Genomic DNA, 27,462 nt, shown 5'->3' with positions numbered 1-27,462 from the left:
ACACACACTACTCAGCCTCATCAGGAGCATGTCCAGGTGTTGTAGGGAGGTCATACAGACACGTGGAGGTCACACACACTACTCAGCCTCATCAGGGGCATGCCCAGGTGTTGTAGGGAGGTCATACAGACACGTGGAGGTCACACACTACTCAGCCTCATCAGGAGCATGTCCTGGTGTTGTAGGGAGGTCATACAGACACGTGGAGGTCACACACACTACTCAGCCTCATCAGGAGCATGTCCAGGTGTTGTAGGGAGGTCATACAGGTCAGTGGAGGTCACACACACTACTCAGCCTCATCAGGAGCATGTCCAGGTGTTGTAGGGAGGTCATACAGACATGTGGAGGTCACACACACTACTCAGCCTCATCAGGAGCATGTCCAGGTATTGTAGGGAGGTCATACAGGCCCGTGGAGGTCACACACACTACTCAGCCTCATCAGGAGCATGCCCAGGTGTTGTAGGGAGGTCATACAGACACGTGGAGGTCACACACACTACTCAGCCTCATCAGGAGCATGTCCAGGTGTTGTAGGGAGGTCATACAGGCCCGGGGAGGTCACACACACTACTCAGCCTCATCAGGAGCATGTCCAGGTGTTGTAGGGAGGTCATACAGACACGTGGAGGTCACACACACTACTCAGCCTCATCAGGAGCATGTCCAGGTGTTGTAGGGAGGTCATACAGACACGTGGAGGTCACACACACTACTCAGCCTCATCAGGGGCATGCCCAGGTGTTGTAGGGAGGTCATACAGACACGTGGAGGTCACACACTACTCAGCCTCATCAGGAGCATGTCCAGGTGTTGTAGGGAGGTCATACAGGCCCGGGGAGGTCACACACACTACTCAGCCTCATCAGGATCATGTCCAGGTGTTGTAGGGAGGTCATACAGACACGTGGAGGTCACACACACTACTCAGCCTCATCAGGAGCATGTCCAGGTGTTGTAGGGAGGTCATACAGGCCCGTGGAGGTCACACACACTACTCAGCCTCATCAGGAGCATGTCCAGGTGTTGTAGGGAGGTCATACAGACACGTGGAGGTCACACACACTACTCAGCCTCATCAGGGGCATGCCCAGGTGTTGTAGGGAGGTCATACAGACACGTGGAGGTCACACACTACTCAGCCTCATCAGGAGCATGTCCTGGTGTTGTAGGGAGGTCATACAGACACGTGGAGGTCACACACACTACTCAGCCTCATCAGGAGCATGTCCAGGTGTTGTAGGGAGGTCATACAGGTCAGTGGAGGTCACACACACTACTCAGCCTCATCAGGAGCATGTCCAGGTGTTGTAGGGAGGTCATACAGACATGTGGAGGTCACACACACTACTCAGCCTCATCAGGAGCATGTCCAGGTATTGTAGGGAGGTCATACAGGCCCGTGGAGGTCACACACACTACTCAGCCTCATCAGGAGCATGCCCAGGTGTTGTAGGGAGGTCATACAGACACGTGGAGGTCACACACACTACTCAGCCTCATCAGGAGCATGTCCAGGTGTTGTAGGGAGGTCATACAGGCCCGGGGAGGTCACACACACTACTCAGCCTCATCAGGAGCATGTCCAGGTGTTGTAGGGAGGTCATACAGACACGTGGAGGTCACACACACTACTCAGCCTCATCAGGAGCATGTCCAGGTGTTGTAGGGAGGTCATACAGACACGTGGAGGTCACACACACTACTCAGCCTCATCAGGGGCATGCCCAGGTGTTGTAGGGAGGTCATACAGACACGTGGAGGTCACACACTACTCAGCCTCATCAGGAGCATGTCCAGGTGTTGTAGGGAGGTCATACAGGCCCGGGGAGGTCACACACACTACTCAGCCTCATCAGGATCATGTCCAGGTGTTGTAGGGAGGTCATACAGACACGTGGAGGTCACACACACTACTCAGCCTCATCAGGAGCATGTCCAGGTGTTGTAGGGAGGTCATACAGGCCCGTGGAGGTCACACACACTACTCAGCCTCATCAGGAGCATGTCCAGGTGTTGTAGGGAGGTCATACAGACACGTGGAGGTCACACACACTACTCAGCCTCATCAGGGGCATGCCCAGGTGTTGTAGGGAGGTCATACAGACACGTGGAGGTCACACACTACTCAGCCTCATCAGGAGCATGTCCTGGTGTTGTAGGGAGGTCATACAGACACGTGGAGGTCACACACACTACTCAGCCTCATCAGGAGCATGTCCAGGTGTTGTAGGGAGGTCATACAGGCACGTGGAGGTCACACACACTACTCAGCCTCATCAGGAGCATGTCCAGGTGTTGTAGGGAGGTCATACAGACACGTGGAGGTCACACACACTACTCAGCCTCATCAGGAGCATGTCCAGGTGTTGTAGGGAGGTCATACAGGCCCGTGGAGGTCACACACACTACTCAGCCTCATCAGGAGCATGTCCAGGTGTTGTAGGGAGGTCATACAGGCCCGTGGAAGTCACACACACTACTCAGCCTCATCAGGAGCATGTCCAGGTGTTGTAGGGAGGTCATACAGGCCCGTGGAGGTCACACACACTACTCAGCCTCATCAGGAGCATGTCCAGGTGTTGTAGGGAGGTCATACAGGCCCGTGTAGGTCACACACACTACTCAGCCTCATCAGGAGCATGTCCAGGTGTTGTAGGGAGGTCATACAGACACGTGGAGGTCACACACACTACTCAGCCTCATCAGGAGCATGTCCAGGTGTTGTAGGGAGGTCATACAGGCCCGTGGAGGTGACACATACTACTCAGCCTCATCAGGAGCATGTCCAGGTGTTGTAGGGAGGTCATACAGACACGTGGAGGTCACACACACTACTCAGCCTCATCAGGAGCATGTCCAGGTGTTGTAGGGAGGTCATACAGACACGTGGAGGTCACACACACTACTCAGCCTCATCCGGATCATGTCCAGGTGTTGTAGGAAGGTCATACAGGCCCGGGGAGGTCACACACACTACTCAGCCTCATCAGGAGCATGTCCAGGTGTTGTAGGGAGGTCATACAGGCCCGTGGAGGTCACACACACTACTCAGCCTCATCAGGAGCATGTCCAGGTGTTGTAGGGAGGTCATACAGACATGTGGAGGTCACACACACTACTCAGCCTCATCAGGAGCATGCCCAGGTGTTGTAGGGAGGTCATACAGACATGTGGAGGTCACACACACTACTCAGCCTCATCAGGAGCATGTCCAGGTATTGTAGGGAGGTCATACAGGCCCGTGGAGGTCACACACACTACTCAGCCTCATCAGGAGCATGTCCAGGTGTTGTAGGGAGGTCATACAGACACGTGGAGGTCACACACACTACTCAGCCTCATCAGGATCATGTCCAGGTGTTGTAGGAAGGTCATACAGGCCCGGGGAGGTCACACACACTACTCAGCCTCATCAGGAGCATGTCCAGGTGTTGTAGGGAGGTCATACAGGCCCGTGGAGGTCACACACACTACTCAGCCTCATCAGGAGCATGTCCAGGTGTTGTAGGGAGGTCATACAGACATGTGGAGGTCACACACACTACTCAGCCTCATCAGGAGCATGTCCAGGTATTGTAGGGAGGTCATACAGGCCCGTGGAGGTCACACACACTACTCAGCCTCATCAGGAGCATGTCCAGGTGTTGTAGGGAGGTCATACAGACATGTGGAGGTCACACACACTACTCAGCCTCATCAGGAGCATGTCCAGGTATTGTAGGGAGGTCATACAGACACGTGGAGGTCACACACACTACTCAGCCTCATCAGGAGCATGTCCAGGTGTTGTAGGGAGGTCATACAGACACGTGGAGGTCACACACACTACTCAGCCTCATCCGGATCATGTCCAGGTGTTGTAGGGAGGTCATACAGGCCCGGGGAGGTCACACACACTACTCAGCCTCATCAGGAGCATGCCCAGGTGTTGTAGGGAGGTCATACAGACACGTGGAGGTCACACACACTACTCAGCCTCATCAGGAGCATGTCCAGGTGTTGTAGGGAGGTCATACAGGCCCGGGGAGGTCACACACACTACTCAGCCTCATCAGGAGCATGCCCAGGTGTTGTAGGGAGGTCATACAGACACGTGGAGGTCACACACACTACTCAGCCTCATCAGGAGCATGTCCAGGTGTTGTAGGGAGGTCATACAGGCCCGTGGAGGTCACACACACTACTCAGCCTCATCAGGAGCATGTCCAGGTGTTGTAGGGAGGTCATACAGGCCCGGGGAGGTCACACACACTACTCAGCCTCATCAGGAGCATGCCCAGGTGTTGTAGGGAGGTCATACAGACACGTGGAGGTCACACACACTACTCAGCCTCATCAGGAGCATGCCCAGGTGTTGTAGGGAGGTCATACAGACACGTGGAGGTCACACACACTACTCAGCCTCATCAGGAGCATGTCCAGGTGTTGTAGGGAGGTCATACAGACATGTGGAGGTCACACACACTACTCAGCCTCATCAGGAGCATGTCCAGGTGTTGTAGGGAGGTCATACAGACACGTGGAGGTCACACACACTACTCAGCCTCATCAGGAGCATGCCCAGGTGTTGTAGGGAGGTCATACAGACACGTGGAGGTCACACACACTACTCAGCCTCATCAGGAGCATGCCCAGGTGTTGTAGGGAGGTCATACAGACATGTGGAGGTCACACACACTACTCAGCCTCATCAGGAGCATGTCCAGGTGTTGTAGAGAGGTCATACATGCCCGGGGAGGTCACACACACTACTCAGCCTCATCAGGAGCATGTCCAGGTGTTGTAGGGAGGTCATACAGACACGTGGAGGTCACACACACTACTCAGCCTCATCAGGAGCATGGCCAGGTGTTGTAGGGAGGTCATACAGGCCCGTGGAGGTCACACACACTACTCAGTCTCATCAGGAGCATGTCCTGGTGTTGTAGGGAGGTCATACAGGCCCGTGGAGGTCACACACACTACTCAGCCTCATCAGGAGCATGTCCAGGTGTTGTAGGGAGGTCATACAGGCCCGTGGAGGTCACACACACTACTCAGCCTCATCAGGAGCATGGCCAGGTGTTGTAGGGAGGTCATACAGACACGTGGAGGTCACACACACTACTCAGCCTCATCAGGAGCATGCCCAGGTGTTGTAGGGAGGTCATACAGACACGTGGAGGTCACACACACTACTCAGCCTCATCAGGAGCATGGCCAGGTGTTGTAGGGAGGTCATACAGGCACGTGGAGGTCACACACACTACTCAGCCTCATCAGGAGCATGCCCAGGTGTTGTAGGGAGGTCATACAGACACGTGGAGGCCGCACACACTACTCAGCCTCATCAGGAGCATGTCCAGGTGTTGTAGGGGGCATAGATCTGTGTGTATGAGCGGAATCATTTCTAAGTATGGCCGTGTGTGCAGTAACTCCTGACAGAGTACATGGTCCACCGGCCTCAATGAGGCGCTGCAATATGGAATGGGAATCTCGGCAACTGCAAAGTATGTGAAATGGCCTTTTCTGCACAAGTGAAAGGTCCGTGCGTGTGCACCATGAAATAATAGTTCTGTCAATGTGCACAGGCAAACTATATATCTATATATAATGAAAGTCTTGAGGGAGCATGTGCCAAATATATCACAAGTGGTCACATCGGATACTTCTAGGTGACGAAGAGGAGGGAGTGTCAGCCACAATCATTTAGTATCTTCCACCACAATGGTCCTCACCTCCCCTGCAACGAACGTGACACAAAGCATTTACTACTTTTACAGTTTGTGAACCTGAGAGAATCCCCCCAAGGTCACGCAGAGCCTTAAACATTTCTAGGAAACCATAATTTAATATTGATGTATTCATATATACAAGTGAGAAATTTACATTGGAAAGTAAATCAGATATTAAACCAATCAGACAAATAAAACACTCGCTGTCTTCACTATAAATCCGCCATGAATTCTGGGACTTCCTGCCCAACGGAGCTTGAAAAATAGAAGTATCCCTTAAAGATCCGAGGGAGACGTAAAAAGGGACAATGCAAAAATTCGCTACCAAAAAGCGCTGCCCCTCTGGACCAGAAAAGAAGAGTCACGATCCAGTAAAACAACTGGTGGGACCTGATTTGTCCAAAGGAAGGAGGGAGGGAAATCCTGAAGAAATTGCACTTATTATGTGACGAGATAAGAGTCGGCGGATTCTGAGACGTCTCAGGGAATAAAAACAATAGGACAAAGTCTGGTGAAGGAACAGAAGAAAACATGCACTACACTAATTGTATCCAAAACGAGGTTGATGTGGAAAGAACTGTCCCATGTACAATCCACGCAGGTAGAAACTCCTCAGCAGAACGCCTCGTATGCGGGACCACAGTTCCAGGATCTACCAAGATGTCAGTGAGTAAGAAGAACAAGTCCTGAGCTCATCTTCATTCATCCTCCTCCACCTCCGGTGCTATCACAACAGCTTCTCCCTGCGAGCAGTCACTGAAGAAGCGCAGCAGCGTGCTGTACAAATGAAAGCGATTCTTCTCAGACAGGATGTTGTGGCCTTCATCAGGATAAATCTACAGAAGAGAAAAGAGCTTATATCTAAGAGTAGAGTGACACAAGAAGGAGAAGATACACTGAGACATGAGAAATTACAGAGAGGACAAGAAGATACAGTGAGACACAAGGAAGGGAAGATACAGTGAGAAGAGAGGATACAGAGAGAAAAGAGGATGAGAGGATACAGAGAGAAAAGAGGAAGAGAGGATACAGCGAGAAAAGAGGATGAGAGGATACAGAGAGAAAAGAGGATACAGCAAGAAATTACAGAGAGGACAAGAAGATACAGTGAGAAAAGAGGATGAGAGGATACAGCGAGAAAAGAGGATGAGAGGATACAGAGAGAAAAGAGGATGAGAAGATACAGCGAGAAAAGAGGATGAGAAGATACAGCGAGAAAAGAGGATGAGAGGATACAGAGAGAAAAGAGGATACAGCAAGAAATTACAGAGCGGACAAGAAGATACAGTGAGAAAAGAGGATGAGAGGATATAAAGAGATAAGAGGATGAGAAGATACAGCGAGAAAAGAGGATGAGAGGATACAGAGGGAAAAGAGGATGAGAAGATACAGCGAGAAAAGAGGATGAGAGGATACAGAGGGAAAAGAGGATGAGAAGATACAGGGAGAAAAGAGGATGAGAGGATACAGAGAGAAAAGAGGATGAGAAGATAGAGGGAGAAAAGAGGATGAGAAGATACAGCGAGAAAAGAGGATGAGAGGATACAGAGGGAAAAGAGGATGAGAAGATACAGCGAGAAAAGAGGATGAGAGGATACAGGGAGAAAAGAGGATACAGCAAGAAATTACAGAGAGGACAAGAAGATACAGTGAGAAAAGAGGATGAGAGGATACAGAGGGAAAAGAGGATGAGAGGATACAGAGGGAAAAGAGGATGAGAAGATACAGCGAGAAAAGAGGATGAGAGGATACAGAGGGAAAAGAGGATGAGAAGATACAGCGAGAAAAGAGGATGAGAGGATACAGAGGGAAAAGAGGATGAGAAGATACAGCGAGAAAAGAGGATGAGAGGATACAGAGGGAAAAGAGGATGAGAAGATACAGGGAGAAAAGAGGATGAGAGGATACAGAGAGAAAAGAGGATGAGAAGATAGAGGGAGAAAAGAGGATGAGAAGATACAGCGAGAAAAGAGGATGAGAGGATACAGAGGGAAAAGAGGATGAGAAGATACAGCGAGAAAAGAGGATGAGAGGATACAGGGAGAAAAGAGGAAGAGAAGATAGAGGGAGAAAAGAGGATGAGAGGATACAGAGGGAAAAGAGGATGAGAAGATACAGCGAGAAAAGAGGATGAGAGGATACAGAGGGAAAAGAGGATGAGAAGATACAGCGAGAAAAGAGGATGAGAGGATACAGAGGGAAAAGAGGATGAGAAGATACAGCGAGAAAAGAGGATGAGAGGATACAGAGGGAAAAGAGGATGAGAAGATACAGGGAGAAAAGAGGATGAGAGGATACAGAGAGAAAAGAGGATGAGAAGATAGAGGGAGAAAAGAGGATGAGAGGATACAGGGAGAAAAGAGGATGAGAAGATAGAGGGAGAAAAGAGGATGAGAAGATACAGCGAGAAAAGAGGATGAGAGGATACAGAGGGAAAAGAGGATGAGAAGATACAGCGAGAAAAGAGGATGAGAGGATACAGAGAGAAAAGAGGATACAGCAAGAAATTACAGAGAGGACAAGAAGATACAGTGAGAAAAGAGGATGAGAGGATATAAAGAGATAAGAGGATGAGAAGATACAGGGAGAAAAGAGGATGAGAAAATACAGCGAGAAAAGAGGATGAGAGGATACAGAGGGAAAAGAGGATGAGAAGATACAGGGAGAAAAGAGGATGAGAGGATACAGAGAGAAAAGAGGATGAGAAGATACAGGGAGAAAAGAGGATGAGAAGATACAGAGGGAAAAGAGGATGAGAAGATACAGCGAGAAAAGAGGAAAGGAAGATACAGGGAGAAAAGAGGATGAGAAGATACAGGGAGAAAAGAGGATGAGAAGATACAGCGAGAAAAGAGGATGAGAGGATACAGAGAGAAAAGAGGATGAGAAGATAGAGGGAGAAAAGAGGATGAGAAGATAGAGGGAGAAAAGAGGATGAGAAGATACAGCGAGAAAAGAGGATGAGAGGATATAAAGAGATAAGAGGATGAGAAGATACAGGGAGAAAAGAGGATGAGAAGATAGAGGGAGAAAAGAGGATGAGAAGATACAGCGAGAAAAGAGGATGAGAGGATACAGAGGGAAAAGAGGATGAGAAGATACAGGGAGAAAAGAGGATGAGAGGATACAGGGAGAAAAGAGGATGAGAAGATAGAGGGAGAAAAGAGGATGAGAAGATACAGCGAGAAAAGAGGATGAGAGGATACAGAGGGAAAAGAGGATGAGAAGATACAGCGAGAAAAGAGGATGAGAGGATACAGAGAGAAAAGAGGATACAGCAAGAAATTACAGAGAGGACAAGAAGATACAGTGAGAAAAGAGGATGAGAGGATATAAAGAGATAAGAGGATGAGAAGATACAGGGAGAAAAGAGGATGAGAAAATACAGCGAGAAAAGAGGATGAGAGGATACAGAGGGAAAAGAGGATGAGAAGATACAGGGAGAAAAGAGGATGAGAGGATACAGAGAGAAAAGAGGATGAGAAGATACAGGGAGAAAAGAGGATGAGAAGATACAGAGGGAAAAGAGGATGAGAAGATACAGCGAGAAAAGAGGAAAGGAAGATACAGGGAGAAAAGAGGATGAGAAGATACAGGGAGAAAAGAGGATGAGAAGATACAGCGAGAAAAGAGGATGAGAGGATACAGAGAGAAAAGAGGATGAGAAGATAGAGGGAGAAAAGAGGATGAGAAGATAGAGGGAGAAAAGAGGATGAGAAGATACAGCGAGAAAAGAGGATGAGAGGATATAAAGAGATAAGAGGATGAGAAGATACAGGGAGAAAAGAGGATGAGAAGATAGAGGGAGAAAAGAGGATGAGAAGATACAGCGAGAAAAGAGGATGAGAGGATACAGAGGGAAAAGAGGATGAGAAGATACAGGGAGAAAAGAGGATGAGAAGATAGAGGGAGAAAAGAGGATGAGAAGATACAGCGAGAAAAGAGGATGAGAGGATACAGAGGGAAAAGAGGATGAGAAGATACAGCGAGAAAAGAGGATGAGAGGATACAGAGAGAAAAGAGGATGAGAGGATACAGAGGGAAAAGAGGATGAGAAGATACAGTGAGAAAAGAGGATGAGAGGATATAAAGAGATAAGAGGATGAGAAGATACAGGGAGAAAAGAGGATGAGAAGATACAGCGAGAAAAGAGGATGAGAGGATACAGAGGGAAAAGAGGATGAGAAGATACAGGAAGAGAAGAGGATGAGAGGATACAGAGAGAAAAGAGGATGAGAAGATACAGGGAGAAAAGAGGATGAGAAGATACAGCGAGAAAAGAGGATGAGAGGATACAGAGGGAAAAGAGGATGAGAAGATACAGCGAGAAAAGAGGAAAGGAAGATACAGGGAGAAAAGAGGATGAGAAGATACAGAGAGAAAAGAGGATACAGCAAGAAATTACAGAGAGGACAAGAAGATACAGTGAGACACAAGGAATGGAAGATACAGTGAGAAAAGAGGATGAGAGGATATAAAGAGATAAGAGGATGAGAAGATACAGGGAGAAAAGAGGATGAGAAGATACAGCGAGAAAAGAGGATGAGAGGATACAGGGAGAAAAGAGGAAGGGAAGATACAGCGAGAAAAGAGGATGAGAAGATACAGCGAGAAAAGAGGATAAGAAGATACAGCGAGAAAAGAGGATGAGAGGATACAGAGAGAAAAGAGGATACAGGGAGAAAAGAGGATGAGAATATACAGCGAGAAAAGAGGATACAGCGAGAAAAGAGGAAGGGAAGATACAGCGAGAAAAGAGAATGAGAAGATACAGCGAGAAAAGAGGATGAGAGGATACAGCGAGAAAAGATGAAGAGAAGAAACAGAGAAAAGGAGGCAGAGAGGATACAGAGAGAAAAGAGGAAGAGAGGATACAGAGAGAAAAGAGGATACAGTGAGAAAAGAGGATGAGAGGACACAGTGAGAAAAGAGGATGAGAGGATACAGTGAGAAAAGAGGATGAGAAGATACAGAGAAAAAAGAGGATGAGAGGATACAGTGAGAAAAGAGGATAAGAGGATACAGGGAGAAAAGAGGATGAGAATATACAGCGAGAAAAGAGGATACAGCGAGAAAAGAGGAAGGGAAGATACAGCGAGAAAAGAGGATGAGAAGATACAGCGAGAAAAGAGGCTGAGAGGATACAGCAAGAAAAGAGGAAGAGAAGAAACAGAGAAAAGGAGGATGAGAGGATACAGAGAGAAAAGAGGAAGAGAGGATACAGCGAGAAAAGAGGATGAGAAGATACAGGGAGAAAAGAGGATGACAGGATACAGTGAGAAAAGAGGATGACAGGATACAGTGAGAAAAGAGGATGAGAAGATACAGAGAGAAAAGAGGATGAGAGGATACAGCAAGAAAAGAGGAAGAGAAGAAACAGAGAAAAGGAGGATGAGAGGATACAGAGAGAAAAGAGGAAGAGAGGATACAGCGAGAAAAGAGGATGAGAAGATACAGCGAGAAAAGAGGATGACAGGATACAGTGAGAAAAGAGGATGACAGGATACAGTGAGAAAAGAGGATGAGAAGATACAGAGAGAAAAGAGGATGAGAGGATACAGCGAGAAAAGAGGATGAGAGGATACAGCGTGAAAAGAGGAAGGGAAGATACAGCGAGAAAAGAGGATGAGAAGATACAGCGAGAAAAGAGGCTGAGAGGATACAGCAAGAAAAGAGGAAGAGAAGAAACAGAGAAAAGGAGGATGAGAGGATACAGAGAGAAAAGAGGAAGAGAGGATACAGCGAGAAAAGAGGATGAGAAGATACAGCGAGAAAAGAGGATGACAGGATACAGTGAGAAAAGAGGATGACAGGATACAGTGAGAAAAGAGGATGAGAAGATACAGAGAGAAAAGAGGATGAGAGGATACAGCGAGAAAAGAGGATGAGAGGATACAGCGTGAAAAGAGGATGGGATGATACAGCGAGAAAAGAGGAAGAGAGGAGACAGGGAGAAAAGAGGAAGAGAGGAGACAGCGAGAAAAGAGGATGAGAAGATACAGGGAGAAAATAGGATGAGAAGATACAGGGAGAAAAGAGGATGAGAAGATACAGGGAGAAAAGAAGATGAAAGGATACAGAGAGAAAAGAGGGTGAGAGGATACAGCGAGAAAAGAGGAAGAGAGGATACAGCGAGAAAAGAGGATGAGAGGATACAGAGAGAAAAGAGGATGAGAGGATACAAGGAGAAAAGAGGATTAGAGGATACAGGGAGAAAAGAGGATGAGAAGATACAGGGAGAAAAGAGGATGAGAGGATACAGCGAGAAAAGAGGATGAGAAGATACAGCGAGAAAAGAGGATGAGAAGATACAGCGAGAAAAGAGGATGAGAAGATACAGCGAGAAAAGAGGATGAGAAGATACAGCGAGAAAAGAGGATGAGAGGATACAGGGAGAAAAGAGGATACAGCAAGAAATTACAGAGAGGACAAGAAGATACAGTGAGATACAAGGAATGGAAGATACAGTGAGAAAAGAGGATGAGAGGATATAAAGAGATAAGAGGATGAGAAGATACAGGGAGAAAAGAGGATGAGAAGATACAGGGAGAAAAGAGGATGAGAAGATACAGCGAGAAAAGAGGATGAGAGGATACAGAGGGAAAAGAGGATGAGAAGATACAGGGAGAAAAGAGGATGAGAGGATACAGCGAGAAAAGAGGATGAGAGGATACAGGGAGAAAAGAGGATACAGCAAGAAATTACAGAGAGGACAAGAAGATACAGTGAGATACAAGGAATGGAAGATACAGTGAGAAAAGAGGATGAGAGGATATAAAGAGATAAGAGGATGAGAAGATACAGGGAGAAAAGAGGATGAGAAGATACAGGGAGAAAAGAGGATGAGAAGATACAGCGAGAAAAGAGGATGAGAGGATACAGAGGGAAAAGAGGATGATAAGATACAGTGAGAAAAGAGGATGAGAAGATACAGCGAGAAAAGAGGATGAGAGGATACAGCGAGAAAAGAGGATGAGAAGATACAGTGAGAAAGCAAAAGGAGAAGATAAGCTAAAACAAGATTGATAAGATTCAGGGAAACATACGTTACATGCAGTAAAGGTTTGACCTGATGATCTTGCACTGGTATGAAATGGTTAATGAATCTCTCTCTATCACTGCACTGACACACAGCCTGTGCTCCTGCTCTAACAGTGTGACAGACAGGAGGACTCCTATCTCTCTGTCTATCACTGCACTGACACACAGCTTATGCTCCTGCTCTAACAGTGTGACAGACAGAAGGACTCCTATCTCTCTCTATCACTGCACTGACACACAGCTTATGCTGCTGCTCTAACAGTGTGACAGACACAAGGACGCCTATCTCTCTCTATCACTGCACTGACACACAGCTTATGCTGCTGCTCTAACAGTGTGACAGACACAAGGACGCCTATCTCTCTCTATCACTGCACTGACACACAGCTTATGCTCCTGCTCTAACAGTGTGACAGACAGGAGGACTCCTATCTCTCTCTCTATCACTGCACTGACACACAGCTTATGCTGCTGCTCTAACAGTGTGACAGACACAAGGACGCCTATCTCTCTCTATCACTGCACTGACACACAGCTTATGCTGCTGCTCTAAGAGTGTGACAGACACAAGGACGCCTATCTCTCTCTAACACTGCACTGACACACAGTCTGTGCAGCTGCTCTAACAGTGTGACAGACACAAGGACGCCTATCTCTCTCTATCACTGCTCTGACACACACAGCCTGTGAAGCTGCTCTAACAGTGTGACAGACAGAAGGACGCCTATCTCTCTCTATCACTGCACTGACACACAGCCTGTGCTCCTGCTTTAACAGTGTGACAGACAGAAGGACGCCTATATCTCTCTAACACTGCACTGACACACACAGCCTGTGCAGCTGCTCTAACAGTGTGACAGACAGAAGGACTCCTATATCTCTCTATCACTGCACTGACACACACAGACTGTGCTCCTGCTCTAACAGTGTGACAGACAGAAGGACGCCTATCTCTCTCTATCACTGCACTGACACACACAGACTGTGCTCCTGCTCTAACAGTGTGACAGACAGAAGGACTCCTATCTCTCTCTATCACTGCACTGACACACACAGCCTGTGCTCCTGCTCTAACAGTGTGACAGACAGAAGGACGCCTATCTCTCTCTATCACTGCACTGACACACACAGACTGTGGTCCTGCTCTAACAGTATGACAGACAGAAGGACGCCTATCTCTCTCTATCACTGCACTGACACACAGCCTGTGCTCCTGCTTTAACAGTGTGACAGACAGAAGGACTCCTATCTCTCTCTATCACTGCACTGACACACAGCTTATGCTGCTGCTCTAACAGTGTGACAGACACAAGGACGCCTATCGCTCTCTATCACTGCTCTGACACACAGCTTATGCTGCTGCTCTAACAGTGTGACAGACAGAAGGACGCCTATCTCTCTCTATCACTGCACTGACACACAGCCTGTGCTCCTGCTCTAACAGTGTGACAGACAGAAGGACTCCTATCTCTCTCTAACACTGCACTGACACACACAGCCTGTGCTCCTGCTCTAACAGTGTGACAGACAGAAGGACGCCTATCTCTATCACTGCACTGACACACAGCCTGTGCTCCTGCTCTAACAGTGTGACAGACAGAAGGACTCCTATCTCTCTCTAACACTGCACTGACACACACAGCCTGTGCTCCTGCTCTAACAGTGTGACAGACAGAAGGACTCCTATTTCTCACTAACACTGCACTGACACACAGCTTATGCTGCTGCTCTAACAGTGTGACAGACAGAAGGACTCCTATCTCTCTCTATCACTGCACTGACACACAGCTTATGCTGCTGCTCTAACAGTGTGACAGACACAAGGACGCCTATCTCTCTCTAACACTGCACTGACACACAGTCTGTGCAGCTGCTCTAACAGTGTGACAGACACAAGGACGCCTATCTCTCTCTATCACTGCTCTGACACACACAGCCTGTGAAGCTGCTCTAACAGTGTGACAGACACAAGGACGCCTATCTCTCTCTATCACTGCACTGACACACAGCTTATGCTGCTGCTCTAACAGTGTGACAGACACAAGGACGCCTATCTCTCTCTAACACTGCACTGACACACAGTCTGTGCAGCTGCTCTAACAGTGTGACAGACACAAGGACGCCTATCTCTCTCTATCACTGCTCTGACACACACAGCCTGTGAAGCTGCTCTAACAGTGTGACAGACAGAAGGACGCCTATCTCTCTCTATCACTGCTCTGACACACACAGCCTGTGAAGCTGCTCTAACAGTGTGACAGACAGAAGGACTCCTATCTCTCTCTAACACTGCACTGACACACACAGCCTGTGCAGCTGCTTTAACAGTGTGACAGACAGAAGGACTCCTATATCTCTCTAACACTGCACTGACACACGCAGCCTGTGCTCCTGCTCTAACAGTGTGACAGACAGTAAGACGCCTATCTCTCTCTATCACTGCACTGACACACAGCCTGTGCTCCTGCTTTAACAGTGTGACAGACAGAAGGACTCCTATCTCTCTCTATCACTGCACTGACACACAGCTTATGCTGCTGCTCTAACAGTGTGACAGACACAAGGACGCCTATCTCTCTCTATCACTGCACTGACACACAGCTTATGCTGCTGCTCTAACAATGTGACAGACAGAAGGACTCCTATCTCTCTCTATCACTGCACTGACACACACAGCCTGTGCTCCTGCTCTAACAGTGTGACAGACAGAAGGACTCCTATCTCTCTCTATCACTGCACTGACACACAGCTTATGCTGCTGCTCTAACAGTGTGACAGACACAAGGACGCCTATCTCTCTCTAACACTGCACTGACACACAGTCTGTGCAGCTGCTCTAACAGTGTGACAGACACAAGGACGCCTATCTCTCTCTATCACTGCTCTGACACACACAGCCTGTGAAGCTGCTCTAACAGTGTGACAGACAGAAGGACGCCTATCTCTCTCTATCACTGCACTGACACACAGCCTGTGCTCCTGCTTTAACAGTGTGACAGACAGAAGGACTCCTATCTCTCTCTAACACTGCACTGACACACACAGCCTGTGCTCCTGCTCTAACAGTGTGACAGACAGAAGGACTCCTATCTCTCTCTATCACTGCACTGACACACAGCTTATGCTGCTGCTCTAACAGTGTGACAGACACAAGGACGCCTATCTCTCTCTATCACTGCTCTGACACACACAGCCTGTGCTCCTGCTCTAACAGTGTGACAGACAGAAGGACTCCTATCTCTCTCTATCACTGCACTGACACACAGCTTATGCTGCTGCTCTAACAGTGTGACAGACACAAGGACGCCTATCTCTCTCTATCACTGCACTGACACACAGACTGTGCTCCTGCTCTAACAGTGTGACAGACAGAAGGACGCCTATATCTCTCTAACACTGCACTGACACACACAGCCTGTGCTCCTGCTTTAACAGTGTGACAGACAGAAGGACTCCTATCTCTCTCTATCACTGCACTGACACACAGTCTGTGTGTCACGGGATGGTTAGAGTCTATACTATAGGCCATGTGTAATATATATTTCATGTGGAATGTATTCTCTAACCTGTTATATACATCAATGTGTAGTTGGCTGATTCGGGTCTAGTGTGTTAGCACATTGTATGCAAATCCCTCTAACTAGTGAGGACCAGTGAGGACAATGGGTGGAGATAATCTGATCGGTGTCCCCAAGAAGATGTTGGATGGTGCATTGTCCATAGTAGACGGGGAGTCTGCTCTCCTTGGTATAGGTGAGGGGGGAAGGATCTGTGACTCAGCCCTTCCCCCCCACAGATATAGGTGTAACAGTCTTAGTATATAGTATATAGCTAGCAGTTAGTATGTGTTAGCCGGCCTGTGCACAGCTCTGCAGAGAGCCAGGATTTAGTTACAGGACCAAGGAACCAAAGCTATCATTGGATTGTGACTTCTGTGGACTTATTGTTGTTACGGTTGATGTGACCGCCGCCGGCTACTAACTTTGTGGATTACAATAAATTGCTGTTGTCTCCCGACCTCTTGCGTCCGTGTTGATTCAAAAGACCATCCGGAGGAAGACGTATACCTTTGCTCCGTGACAACTGGTTGGCAGCGGTGGGATCAACAGCGGACAGCGAGATGGACTACAGCAGCTCAGCGATTAATGGAGCCACAACCTCAGAATACAGGAACTGGACTATGGCAAGTCTACAAGTAAGGGCCCGGGAACTAAACCTGAGTTACCAGGGAAGAACGAAAGAGCAACTGATCGAGGCACTGGAGGAGATGACCCTGCAAAGCGACCATGAGGAGGGCTGCCCCCAGGAGACTGGAGAGATACAGGAGTGGCAGGTACAGACCCAAAAGAGCAGATGGGTTGTTTTGTATGAGGAGGAATTGGCAGTGCTGGGGCTAGGAGCAACTGCAGAGCAAAGGAGTAGAGCATTACAGAGGGCTCAGGAAACGGAGAAGGAGGAACAGAGAATGGCGCATGAAAAGGAAAGAATGGCGCATGAAAGGCGAATGGCTGAGATAACTATGAGGAATTATAATCAAACGTCGACCCCCAGCCCAACAGTGAGAGAACCACCATATGTCTCCCATAAACACTTCAAGACCTTTGATGAAGCGGCTGGGGATGTTGATGGATATTTTCAGGACTTCGAACACCAGTGCCACCTGATGGAAGTCCCAGAGAAGGATTGGGTCCGGTATCTGGTGGGACACCTACGAGATGGGGCTGCGGAAGCTCTCAGAGCCATGGACCCTAGTGATCAGCGGGACTATGAGGCCATTAAAAGAGCGGTGCAGAAGTATTATGCAGTCACTCCAGAGACCTACCGAGTTCAGTTCCGCTCTTTGTCTTACAATGGGGGAAGCTCCTTCCACATGTTCGCCCACAAGTTGAAGCAAGCATGCAAGCGCTGGCTAGAAGGAGAGGAGGCTGTCACAGTCGATAAGATCCTCCAAGTCATACTTAAGGAACAGTTCTTTTCCCAGTGCCCCGCTGAGATCCGTGAGTGGGTGCTGGAACGGAACCCAGCCACAGTGGAGCAAGCTGCTTCCCTTGCAGATGAGGGCCTGACCATCAAGCCGCAGTGGAAGAGGTTGTTTGCAGAGGAGCAGAAAACTACCACAGTCCGCCAGACACCCTTCATCCAGCCAACCACCTTTCGTGCCCGGCCTCAGGATTACAATTCCCCCTCTACCCCTGCCCCAGCCCATCGGCCTCCAGCTATGAACAACCCTGTCCCTAGACAACGACCTACTGGAAGAACTCTAGAGCGCAGATGTTTTGGATGCGGGCGGCCTGGACATTTGCATGCTAGTTGCCCTGCTAACATGGGGGCATGGGCCACTGTGGCATCCCGGCCTATTCACTACCTGGGAACCACCCCTAGGACAGAAAGTTTGGCCCCATTTCCAGATGACTCCATGAATGACCCATCTGTTCCACCTCCAGGGGTCTATGGGATTCAGCCTTCCGCCACACATCCCGCAAACCTTCAGAGGAAGCACTTGCAGGAGGTCCTACTGGATGGCCGAACAGTTGTTGGATTCCGGGACTCGGGAGCTTTCCTAACGGTAGCGGACCCCCGAGTTGTGCGACCCGAGGCCCTAGAGGAGGGCCCTGGCATTCCTATCGAGTTGGCAGGAGGTACTCGGAAACGTATTCCTAAAGCTACCGTGGAACTCGACTATGGTTATGGACCAAAACGATGCACAATTGGTGTGATGAGCGGGCTGCCGGCCGATGTTCTGTTAGGCAACGATGTTGGAAATCTACAGTGCCACTTTGTGGGAGCAGTGACCCGAAGCCAAGCTCAGAGAGAAGCCAACATGGATCGACCGGATTTTCTGCCAGATGCCAGCCCTTCAACCCTACAACTTTACCATTCAGCACCGCCGAGGGAACCAACACCAGAACGCAGATGGGTTATCCCGGCAGGAGGACATATGAGCTATAGAGACTGATGTGCATTCCCCAATTTACCTGTGTAGGCCAATTGTGTCATGCACATGTTTTGAGAGGGGGAGGGGTTGTCACGGGATGGTTAGAGTCTATACTATAGGCAATGTGTAATATATATTTCATGTGGAATGTATTCTCTAACCTGTTATATACATCAATGTGTAGTTGGCTAATTCGGGTCTAGTGTGTTAGCACATTGTATGCAAATACCTCTAACTAGTGAGGACCAGTGAGGACAATGGGTGGAGATAATCTGATCAGTGTCTCCAAGAAGATGTTGGATGGTGCATTGTCCATAGTAGACAGGGAGTCTGCTCTCCTTGGTATAGGTGAGGGGGGAAGGATCTGTGACTCAGCCCTTCCCACCCACAGATATAGGTGTAACAGTCTTAGTATATAGTATATAGCTAGCAGTTAGTATGTGTTAGCCGGCCTGTGCACAGCTCTGCAGAGAGCCAGGATTTAGTTACAGGACCAAGGAGCCAAAGATATCATTGGATTGTGACTTCTGTGGACTTATTGTTATTACGGTTGATGTGACCGCCGCCGGCTACTAACTTTGTGGATTACAATAAATTGCTGTTGTCTCCCGACCTCTTGCGTCCGTGTTGATTCAAAAGACCATCCGGAGGAAGACGTATACCTTTGCTCCGTGACACTATGCAGCTGCTCTAACAGTGTGACAGACAGAAGGACGCCTATCTCTCTCTATCACTGCCCTGACACACAGCCTGTGCTCCTGCTCTAACACTGTGACAGACACAAGGACGCCTATCTCTCTCTATCACTGCACTGACACACACAGCCTGTGCTCCTGCTCTAACAGTGTGACAGACACAAGGATGCCTATCTCTTTCTATCACTGCACTGACACACACAGACTGTGCTGCTCTAACAGTGTGACAGACAGAAGGACGCCTATCTCTCTCTATCACTGCACTGACACACAGCCTGTGCTCCTGCTCTAACAGTGTGACTGACAGAAGGACGCCTATCTCTCTCTAACACTGCACTGACACACACAGACTGTGCAGCTGCTCTAACAGTGTGACTGACAGACAGACAGGACTCCTATCTCTCTCTATCGCTGCACTGACACACACAGCCTGTGCAGCTGCTCTAACAGTGTGACTGACAGACAGACAGGACTCCTATCTCTCTCTATCGCTGCACTGACACACACAGACTGTGCAGCTGCTCTAACAGTGTGACTGACAGAAGGACGCCTATCTCTCTCTATCACTGCACTGAACTGAACTGTTTGAACTCCAAACCAGTCACTCATCTCTAATAACCATCATCATCTTCCTTCTTAGCTCTGAGCATCCACCATCATCCTCAGCACCGCACCCACCTGCACCGTGTGGTTCACCCCCACCTTGATCAGCTGTTTGATCAGTTCTGCTGAATGCTGGAAATGGACTTTAGCTGAGTAGACAAAAACATCAGTCAGATGAAGGAACAAAGGAACGTATTCTTAAAGGGATGGGCTGAGTGGGGAGGGGCAAGGTCTTAAGGGCCCAACACATTTCAATTTACTTATTCCAGTTTTTTGATGTTCAGCTGCGCCCTTCTTATGAGATGAGCCAGAATTATGAAGACACCTTATCCTACCCCAAATCTACCTCTAGCAATGCCCCAACCATAGGATTAAACACCCACTGAGATCTGACACTGACAGGATGCTACTGTGCTACCAGGTCTTCTCCTAGTGGTGGTCTTGTGGCTGGGAGGAAACAAAGCACCAGGGGAGTATTTATCGCCTACCTAGGACAGTACTCATAATCACCGGCTGGTCTCTGTCCCTTGTAGGCTCAGTCTATTAATCACCATCTGGTCTCTGTCCCTTGTAGGATCAGTATATTAATCACCTGCTGGTCTCTGTCCCTTGTAGGATCAGTCTATTAATCACCGGCTGGTCTCTGTCCCTTGTACGATCAGTATATTAATCACCGGCTGGTCTCTGTCCCTTGTAGGATCAGTATATTAATCACCTGCTGGTCTCTGTCCCTTGTAGGATCAGTATATTAATCACCTGCTGGTCTCTGTCCCTTGTAGGCTCAGTCTATTAATCACCATCTGGTCTCTGTCCCTTGTAGGATCAGTCTATTAATCACCGGCTGGTCTCTGTCCCTTGTAGGATCAGTCTATTAATCACCTGCTGGTCTCTGTCCCTTGTAGGATCAGTATATTAATCACCTGCTGGTCTCTGTCCCTTGTAGGATCAGTATATTAATCACCTGCTGGTCTCTGTCCCTTGTAGGATCAGTCTATTAATCACCGGCTGGTCTCTGTCCCTTGTAGGATCAGTCTATTAATCACCGGCTGGTCTCTGTCCCTTGTAGGATCAGTCTATTAATCACCGGCTGGTCTCTGACCCTTGTAGGATCAGTATATTAATCACCTGCTGGTCTCTGTCCCTTGTAGGATCAGTATATTAATCACCTGTTGGTCTCTGTCCCTTGTAGGATCAGTCTATTAATCACCAGCTGGTCTCTGTCCCTTGTAGGATCAGTATATTAATCACCGGCTGGTCTCTGTCCCTTGTAGGATCAGTATATTAATCACCTGCTGGTCTCTGTCCCTTGTAGGATCAGTATATTAATCACCTGCTGGTCTCTGTCCCTTGTAGGATCACTATATTAATCACCTGCTGGTCTCTGTCCCTTGTAGGATCACTATATTAATCACCTGCTGGTCTCTGTCCCTTGTAGGATCAGTATATTAATCACCTGCTGGTCTCTGTCCCTTGTAGGATCAGTATATTAATCACCTGCTGGTCTCTGTCCCTTGTAGGATCAGTATATTAATCACCGGCTGGTCTCTGTCCCTTGTAGGATCAGTATATTAATCACCTGCTGGTCTCTGTCCCTTGTAGGATCAGTATATTAATCACCTGCTGGTCTCTGTCCCTTGTAGGATCAGTATATTAATCACCATCTGGTCTCTGTCCCTTGTAGGATCAGTATATTAATCACCTGCTGGTCTCTGTCCCTTGTAGGATCAGTATATTAATCACCTGCTGGTCTCTGTCCCTTGTAGGATCAGTATATTAATCACCTGCTGGTCTCTGTCCCTTGTAGGATCAGTACATTGATCCCCGGCTGGTCTCTGTCCCTTGTAGGATCAGTATATTAATCACCTGCTGGTCTCTGTCCCTTGTAGGATCAGTATATTAATCACCAGCTGGTCTCTGTCCCTTGTAGGACCAGTATATTGATCCCCAGCTGGTCTCTGTCCCTTGTAGGATCAGTATATTAATCACCTGCTGGTCTCTGTCCCTTGTAGGATCAGTATATTAATCACCTGCTGGTGTCTGTCCCTTGTAGGATCAGTATATTGATCCCTGGCTGGTCTCTGTCCCTTGTAGGATCAGTATATTAATCACCTGCTGGTCTCTGTCCCTTGTAGGATCAGTATATTAATCACTAGCTGGTCTCTGTCCCTTGTACGATCAGTATATTAATCACCTGCTGGTCTCTGTCCCTTGTAGGATCAGTATATTAATCACCAGCTGGTCTCTGACCCTTGTAGGATCAGTACATTGATCCCTGGCTGGTCTCTGTCCCTTGTAGGATCAGTACATTGATCCCCGGCTGGTCTCTGTCCCTTGTAGGATCAGTATATTAATCACCTGCTGGTCTCTGTCCCTTGTAGGATCAGTATATTAATCACCTGCTGGTCTCTGTCCCTTGTAGGATCAGTATATTAATCACCATCTGGTCTCTGTCCCTTGTAGGATCAGTATATTAATCACCTGCTGGTCTCTGTCCCTTGTAGGATCAGTATATTAATCACCTGCTGGTCTCTGACCCTTGTAGGATCAGTATATTAATCACCTGTTGGTCTCTGTCCCTTGTAGGATCAGTCTATTAATCACCGGCTGGTCTCTGTCCCTTGTACGATCAGTATATTAATCACCTGCTGGTCTCTGTCCCTTGTAGGATCAGTATATTAATCACCTGCTGGTCTCTGTCCCTTGTAGGATCAGTCTATTAATCACCGGCTGGTCTCTGTCCCTTGTAGGATCAGTCTATTAATCACCTGCTGGTCTCTGTCCCTTGTAGGATCAGTATATTAATCACCTGCTGGTCTCTGTCCCTTGTAGGATCAGTCTATTAATCACCTGCTGGTCTCTGTCCCTTGTAGGATCAGTCTATTAATCACCGGCTGGTCTCTGTCCCTTGTAGGATCAGTCTATTAATCACCGGCTGGTCTCTGTCCCTTGTAGGCTCAGTATATTAATCACCTGCTGGTCTCTGTCCCTTGTAGGATCAGTATATTAATCACCATCTGGTCTCTGTCCCTTGTAGGATCAGTATATTAATCACCAGCTGGTCTCTGTCCCTTGTAGGATCAGTCTATTAATCACCGGCTGGTCTCTGACCCTTGTAGGATCAGTATACTAATCACCTGCTGGTCTCTGTCCCTTGTAGGATCAGTACATTGATCCCTGGCTGGTCTCTGTCCCTTGTAGGATCAGTACATTGATCCCCGGCTGGTCTCTGTCCCTTGTAGGATCAGTATATTAATCACCTGCTGGTCTCTGTCCCTTGTAGGATCACTATATTAATCACCTGCTGGTCTCTGTCCCTTGTAGGATCAGTATATTAATCACCTGCTGGTCTCTGTCCCTTGTAGGATCACTATATTAATCACCTGCTGGTCTCTGTCCCTTGTAGGATCAGTTTATTAATCACCTGCTGGTCTCTGTCCCTTGTAGGATCAGTATATTAATCACCTGCTGGCCTCTGTCCCTTGTAGGATCAGTATATTAATCACCTGTTGGTCTCTGTCCCTTGTAGGATCAGTATATTAATCACCTGCTGGTCTCTGTCCTTTGTAGGATCAGTCTATTAATCACCGGCTGGTCTCTGTCCCTTGTACGATCAGTATATTAATCACCTGCTGGTCTCTGTCCCTTGTAGGATCAGTATATTAATCACCTGCTGGTCTCTGTCCCTTGTAGGATCAGTCTATTAATCACCGGCTGGTCTCTGTCCCTTGTAGGATCAGTCTATTAATCACCTGCTGGTCTCTGTCCCTTGTAGGATCAGTATATTAATCACCTGCTGGTCTCTGTCCCTTGTAGGATCAGTCTATTAATCACCTGCTGGTCTCTGTCCCTTGTAGGATCAGTATATTAATCACCGGCTGGTCTCTGTCCCTTGTAGGATCAGTCTATTAATCACCGGCTGGTCTCTGTCCCTTGTAGGCTCAGTATATTAATCACCTGCTGGTCTCTGTCCCTTGTAGGATCAGTATATTAATCACCATCTGGTCTCTGTCCCTTGTAGGATCAGTATATTAATCACCTGCTGGTCTCTGTCCCTTGTAGGATCAGTATATTAATCACCAGCTGGTCTCTGTCCCTTGTACGATCAGTATATTAATCACCTGCTGGTCTCTGTCCCTTGTAGGATCAGTATATTAATCACCAGCTGGTCTCTGTCCCTTGTAGGATCAGTCTATTAATCACCTGCTGGTCTCTGTCCCTTGTAGGATCAGTCTATTAATCACCGGCTGGTCTCTGTCCCTTGTAGGATCAGTCTATTAATCACCGGCTGGTCTCTGTCCCTTGTAGGCTCAGTATATTAATCACCTGCTGGTCTCTGTCCCTTGTAGGATCAGTATATTAATCACCATCTGGTCTCTGTCCCTTGTAGGATCAGTATATTAATCACCAGCTGGTCTCTGTCCCTTGTAGGATCAGTCTATTAATCACCGGCTGGTCTCTGACCCTTGTAGGATCAGTATATTAATCACCTGCTGGTCTCTGTCCCTTGTAGGATCAGTACATTGATCCCTGGCTGGTCTCTGTCCCTTGTAGGATCAGTACATTGATCCCCGGCTGGTCTCTGTCCCTTGTAGGATCAGTATATTAATCACCTGCTGGTCTCTGTCCCTTGTAGGATCACTATATTAATCACCTGCTGGTCTCTGTCCCTTGTAGGATCAGTATATTAATCACCTGCTGGTCTCTGTCCCTTGTAGGATCACTATATTAATCACCTGCTGGTCTCTGTCCCTTGTAGGATCAGTTTATTAATCACCTGCTGGTCTCTGTCCCTTGTAGGATCAGTATATTAATCACCTGCTGGCCTCTGTCCCTTGTAGGATCAGTATATTAATCACCTGCTGGTCTCTGTCCCTTGTAGGATCAGTATATTAATCACCTGTTGGTCTCTGTCCCTTGTAGGATCAGTATATTAATCACCTGCTGGTCTCTGTCCTTTGTAGGATCAGTCTATTAATCACCGGCTGGTCTCTGTCCCTTGTACGATCAGTATATTAATCACCTGCTGGTCTCTGTCCCTTGTAGGATCAGTATATTAATCACCTGCTGGTCTCTGTCCCTTGTAGGATCAGTCTATTAATCACCGGCTGGTCTCTGTCCCTTGTAGGATCAGTCTATTAATCACCTGCTGGTCTCTGTCCCTTGTAGGATCAGTATATTAATCACCTGCTGGTCTCTGTCCCTTGTAGGATCAGTCTATTAATCACCTGCTGGTCTCTGTCCCTTGTAGGATCAGTATATTAATCACCGGCTGGTCTCTGTCCCTTGTAGGATCAGTCTATTAATCACCGGCTGGTCTCTGTCCCTTGTAGGCTCAGTATATTAATCACCTGCTGGTCTCTGTCCCTTGTAGGATCAGTATATTAATCACCATCTGGTCTCTGTCCCTTGTAGGATCAGTATATTAATCACCTGCTGGTCTCTGTCCCTTGTAGGATCAGTATATTAATCACCAGCTGGTCTCTGTCCCTTGTACGATCAGTATATTAATCACCTGCTGGTCTCTGTCCCTTGTAGGATCAGTATATTAATCACCAGCTGGTCTCTGTCCCTTGTAGGATCAGTATATTAATCACCAGCTGGTCTCTGTCCCTTGTAGGATCAGTATATTGATCCCTGGCTGGTCTCTGTCCCTTGTAGGATCAGTACATTGATCCCTGGCTGGTCTCTGTCCCTTGTAGGATCAGTATATTAATCACCTGCTGGTCTCTGTCCCTTGTAGGATCAGTATACTAATCACCATCTGGTCTCTGTCCCTTGTAGGATCAGTCTATTAATCACCTGCTGGTCTCTGTCCCTTGTAGGATCAGTATACTAATCACCATCTGGTCTCTGTCCCTTGTAGGATCAGTCTATTAATCACCTGCTGGTCTCTGTCCCTTGTAGGATCAGTCTATTAATCACCTGCTGGTCTCTGTCCCTTGTAGGATCAGTATATTAATCACCTGCTGGTCTCTGTCCCTTGTACGATCAGTATATTAATCACCTGCTGGTCTCTGTCCCTTGTAGGATCAGTATATTAATCACCTGCTGGTTTCTGTCCCTTGTAGGATCAGTATATTAATCACCTGCTGGTCTCTGTCCCTTGTAGGATCAGTATATTAATCACCGGCTGGTCTCTGTCCCTTGTAGGATCAGTATATTGATCCCTGGCTGGTCTCTGTCCCTTGTAGGATCAGTACATTGATCCCTGGCTGGTCTCTGTCCCTTGTAGGATCAGTATATTAATCACCTGCTGGTCTCTGTCCCTTGTAGGATCAGTATACTAATCACCATCTGGTCTCTGTCCCTTGTAGGATCAGTCTATTAATCACCTGCTGGTCTCTGTCCCTTGTAGGATCAGTCTATTAATCACCTGCTGGTCTCTGACCCTTGTAGGATCAGTATATTGATCCCTGGCTGGTCTCTGTCCCTTGTAGGATCAGTATATTAATCACCTGCTGGTCTCTGTCCCTTGTAGGATCAGTATACTAATCACCATCTGGTCTCTGTCCCTTGTAGGATCAGTCTATTAATCACCTGCTGGTCTCTGTCCCTTGCAGGATCAGTCTATTAATCACCTGCTGGTCTCTGACCCTTGTAGGATCAGTACATTGATCCCTGGCTGGTCTCTGTCCCTTGTAGGATCAGTATATTGATCCCCGGCTGGTCTCTGTACCTTGTAGGATCAGTATAGTAATCACCTGCTGGTCTCTGTCCCTTGTAGGATCAGTATATTAATCACCTGCTGGTCTCTGTCCCTTGTAGGATCAGTATATTAATCACCTGCTGGTCTCTGTCCCTTGTAGGATCAGTACATTGATCCCCGGCTGGTCTCTGTCCCTTGTAGGATCAGTATATTAATCACCTGCTGGTCTCTGTCCCTTGTAGGATCAGTATATTAATCACCAGCTGGTCTCTGTCCCTTGTAGGACCAGTATATTGATACCCGGCTGGTCTCTGTCCCTTGTAGGATCAGTATATTAATCACCTGCTGGTCTCTGTCCCTTGTAGGATCAGTATATTAATCACCTGCTGGTCTCTGTCCCTTGTAGGATCAGTATATTGATCCCTGGCTGGTCTCTGTCCCTTGTAGGATCAGTATATTAATCACCTGCTGGTCTCTGTCCCTTGTAGGATCAGTATATTAATCACCTGCTGGTCTCTGTCCCTTGTAGGATCAGTATATTAATCACCTGCTGGTCTCTGTCCCTTGTAGGATCAGTACATTGATCCCCGGCTGGTCTCTGTCCCTTGTAGGATCAGTATATTGATCCCCGGCTGGTCTCTGTCCCTTGTAGGATCAGTATATTAATCACCTGCTGGTCTCTGTCCCTTGTAGGATCAGTATATTGATCCCCGGCTGGTCTCTGTACCTTGTAGGATCTGTATATTAATCACCTGCTGGTCTCTGTCCCTTGTAGGATCAGTATATTAATCACCTGCTGGTCTCTGTCCCTTGTAGGATCAG

General features: G+C 47.8%; 1 protein-coding gene across 1 annotated transcript in view; it reads right to left on the bottom strand.

Moving 5' to 3' along the window:
- Window positions 1-5,816: 5,816 nt before the first annotated feature.
- DPP10 (dipeptidyl peptidase like 10) overlaps window positions 5,817-27,462 on the bottom strand; it is a 206,770-nt gene continuing 185,124 nt past the window's right edge. Inside the window, exons 23-24 of the mRNA XM_075285494.1 lie at window positions 20,070-20,143; window positions 5,817-6,556 (exon numbers count right to left, since the gene is read on the bottom strand). Of these exons, the coding sequence (XP_075141595.1) occupies window positions 6,419-6,556; window positions 20,070-20,143 (212 nt within the window). The 3' untranslated portion in view covers window positions 5,817-6,418. The remainder of the gene's footprint in view (window positions 6,557-20,069; window positions 20,144-27,462) is intronic.

This window comes from Leptodactylus fuscus, chromosome 8 (genome assembly GCF_031893055.1).
Source record: "Leptodactylus fuscus isolate aLepFus1 chromosome 8, aLepFus1.hap2, whole genome shotgun sequence".
NCBI lineage: Eukaryota > Metazoa > Chordata > Amphibia > Anura > Leptodactylidae > Leptodactylus > Leptodactylus fuscus.
This window is presented reverse-complemented; position numbering and strand designations above follow the sequence as displayed.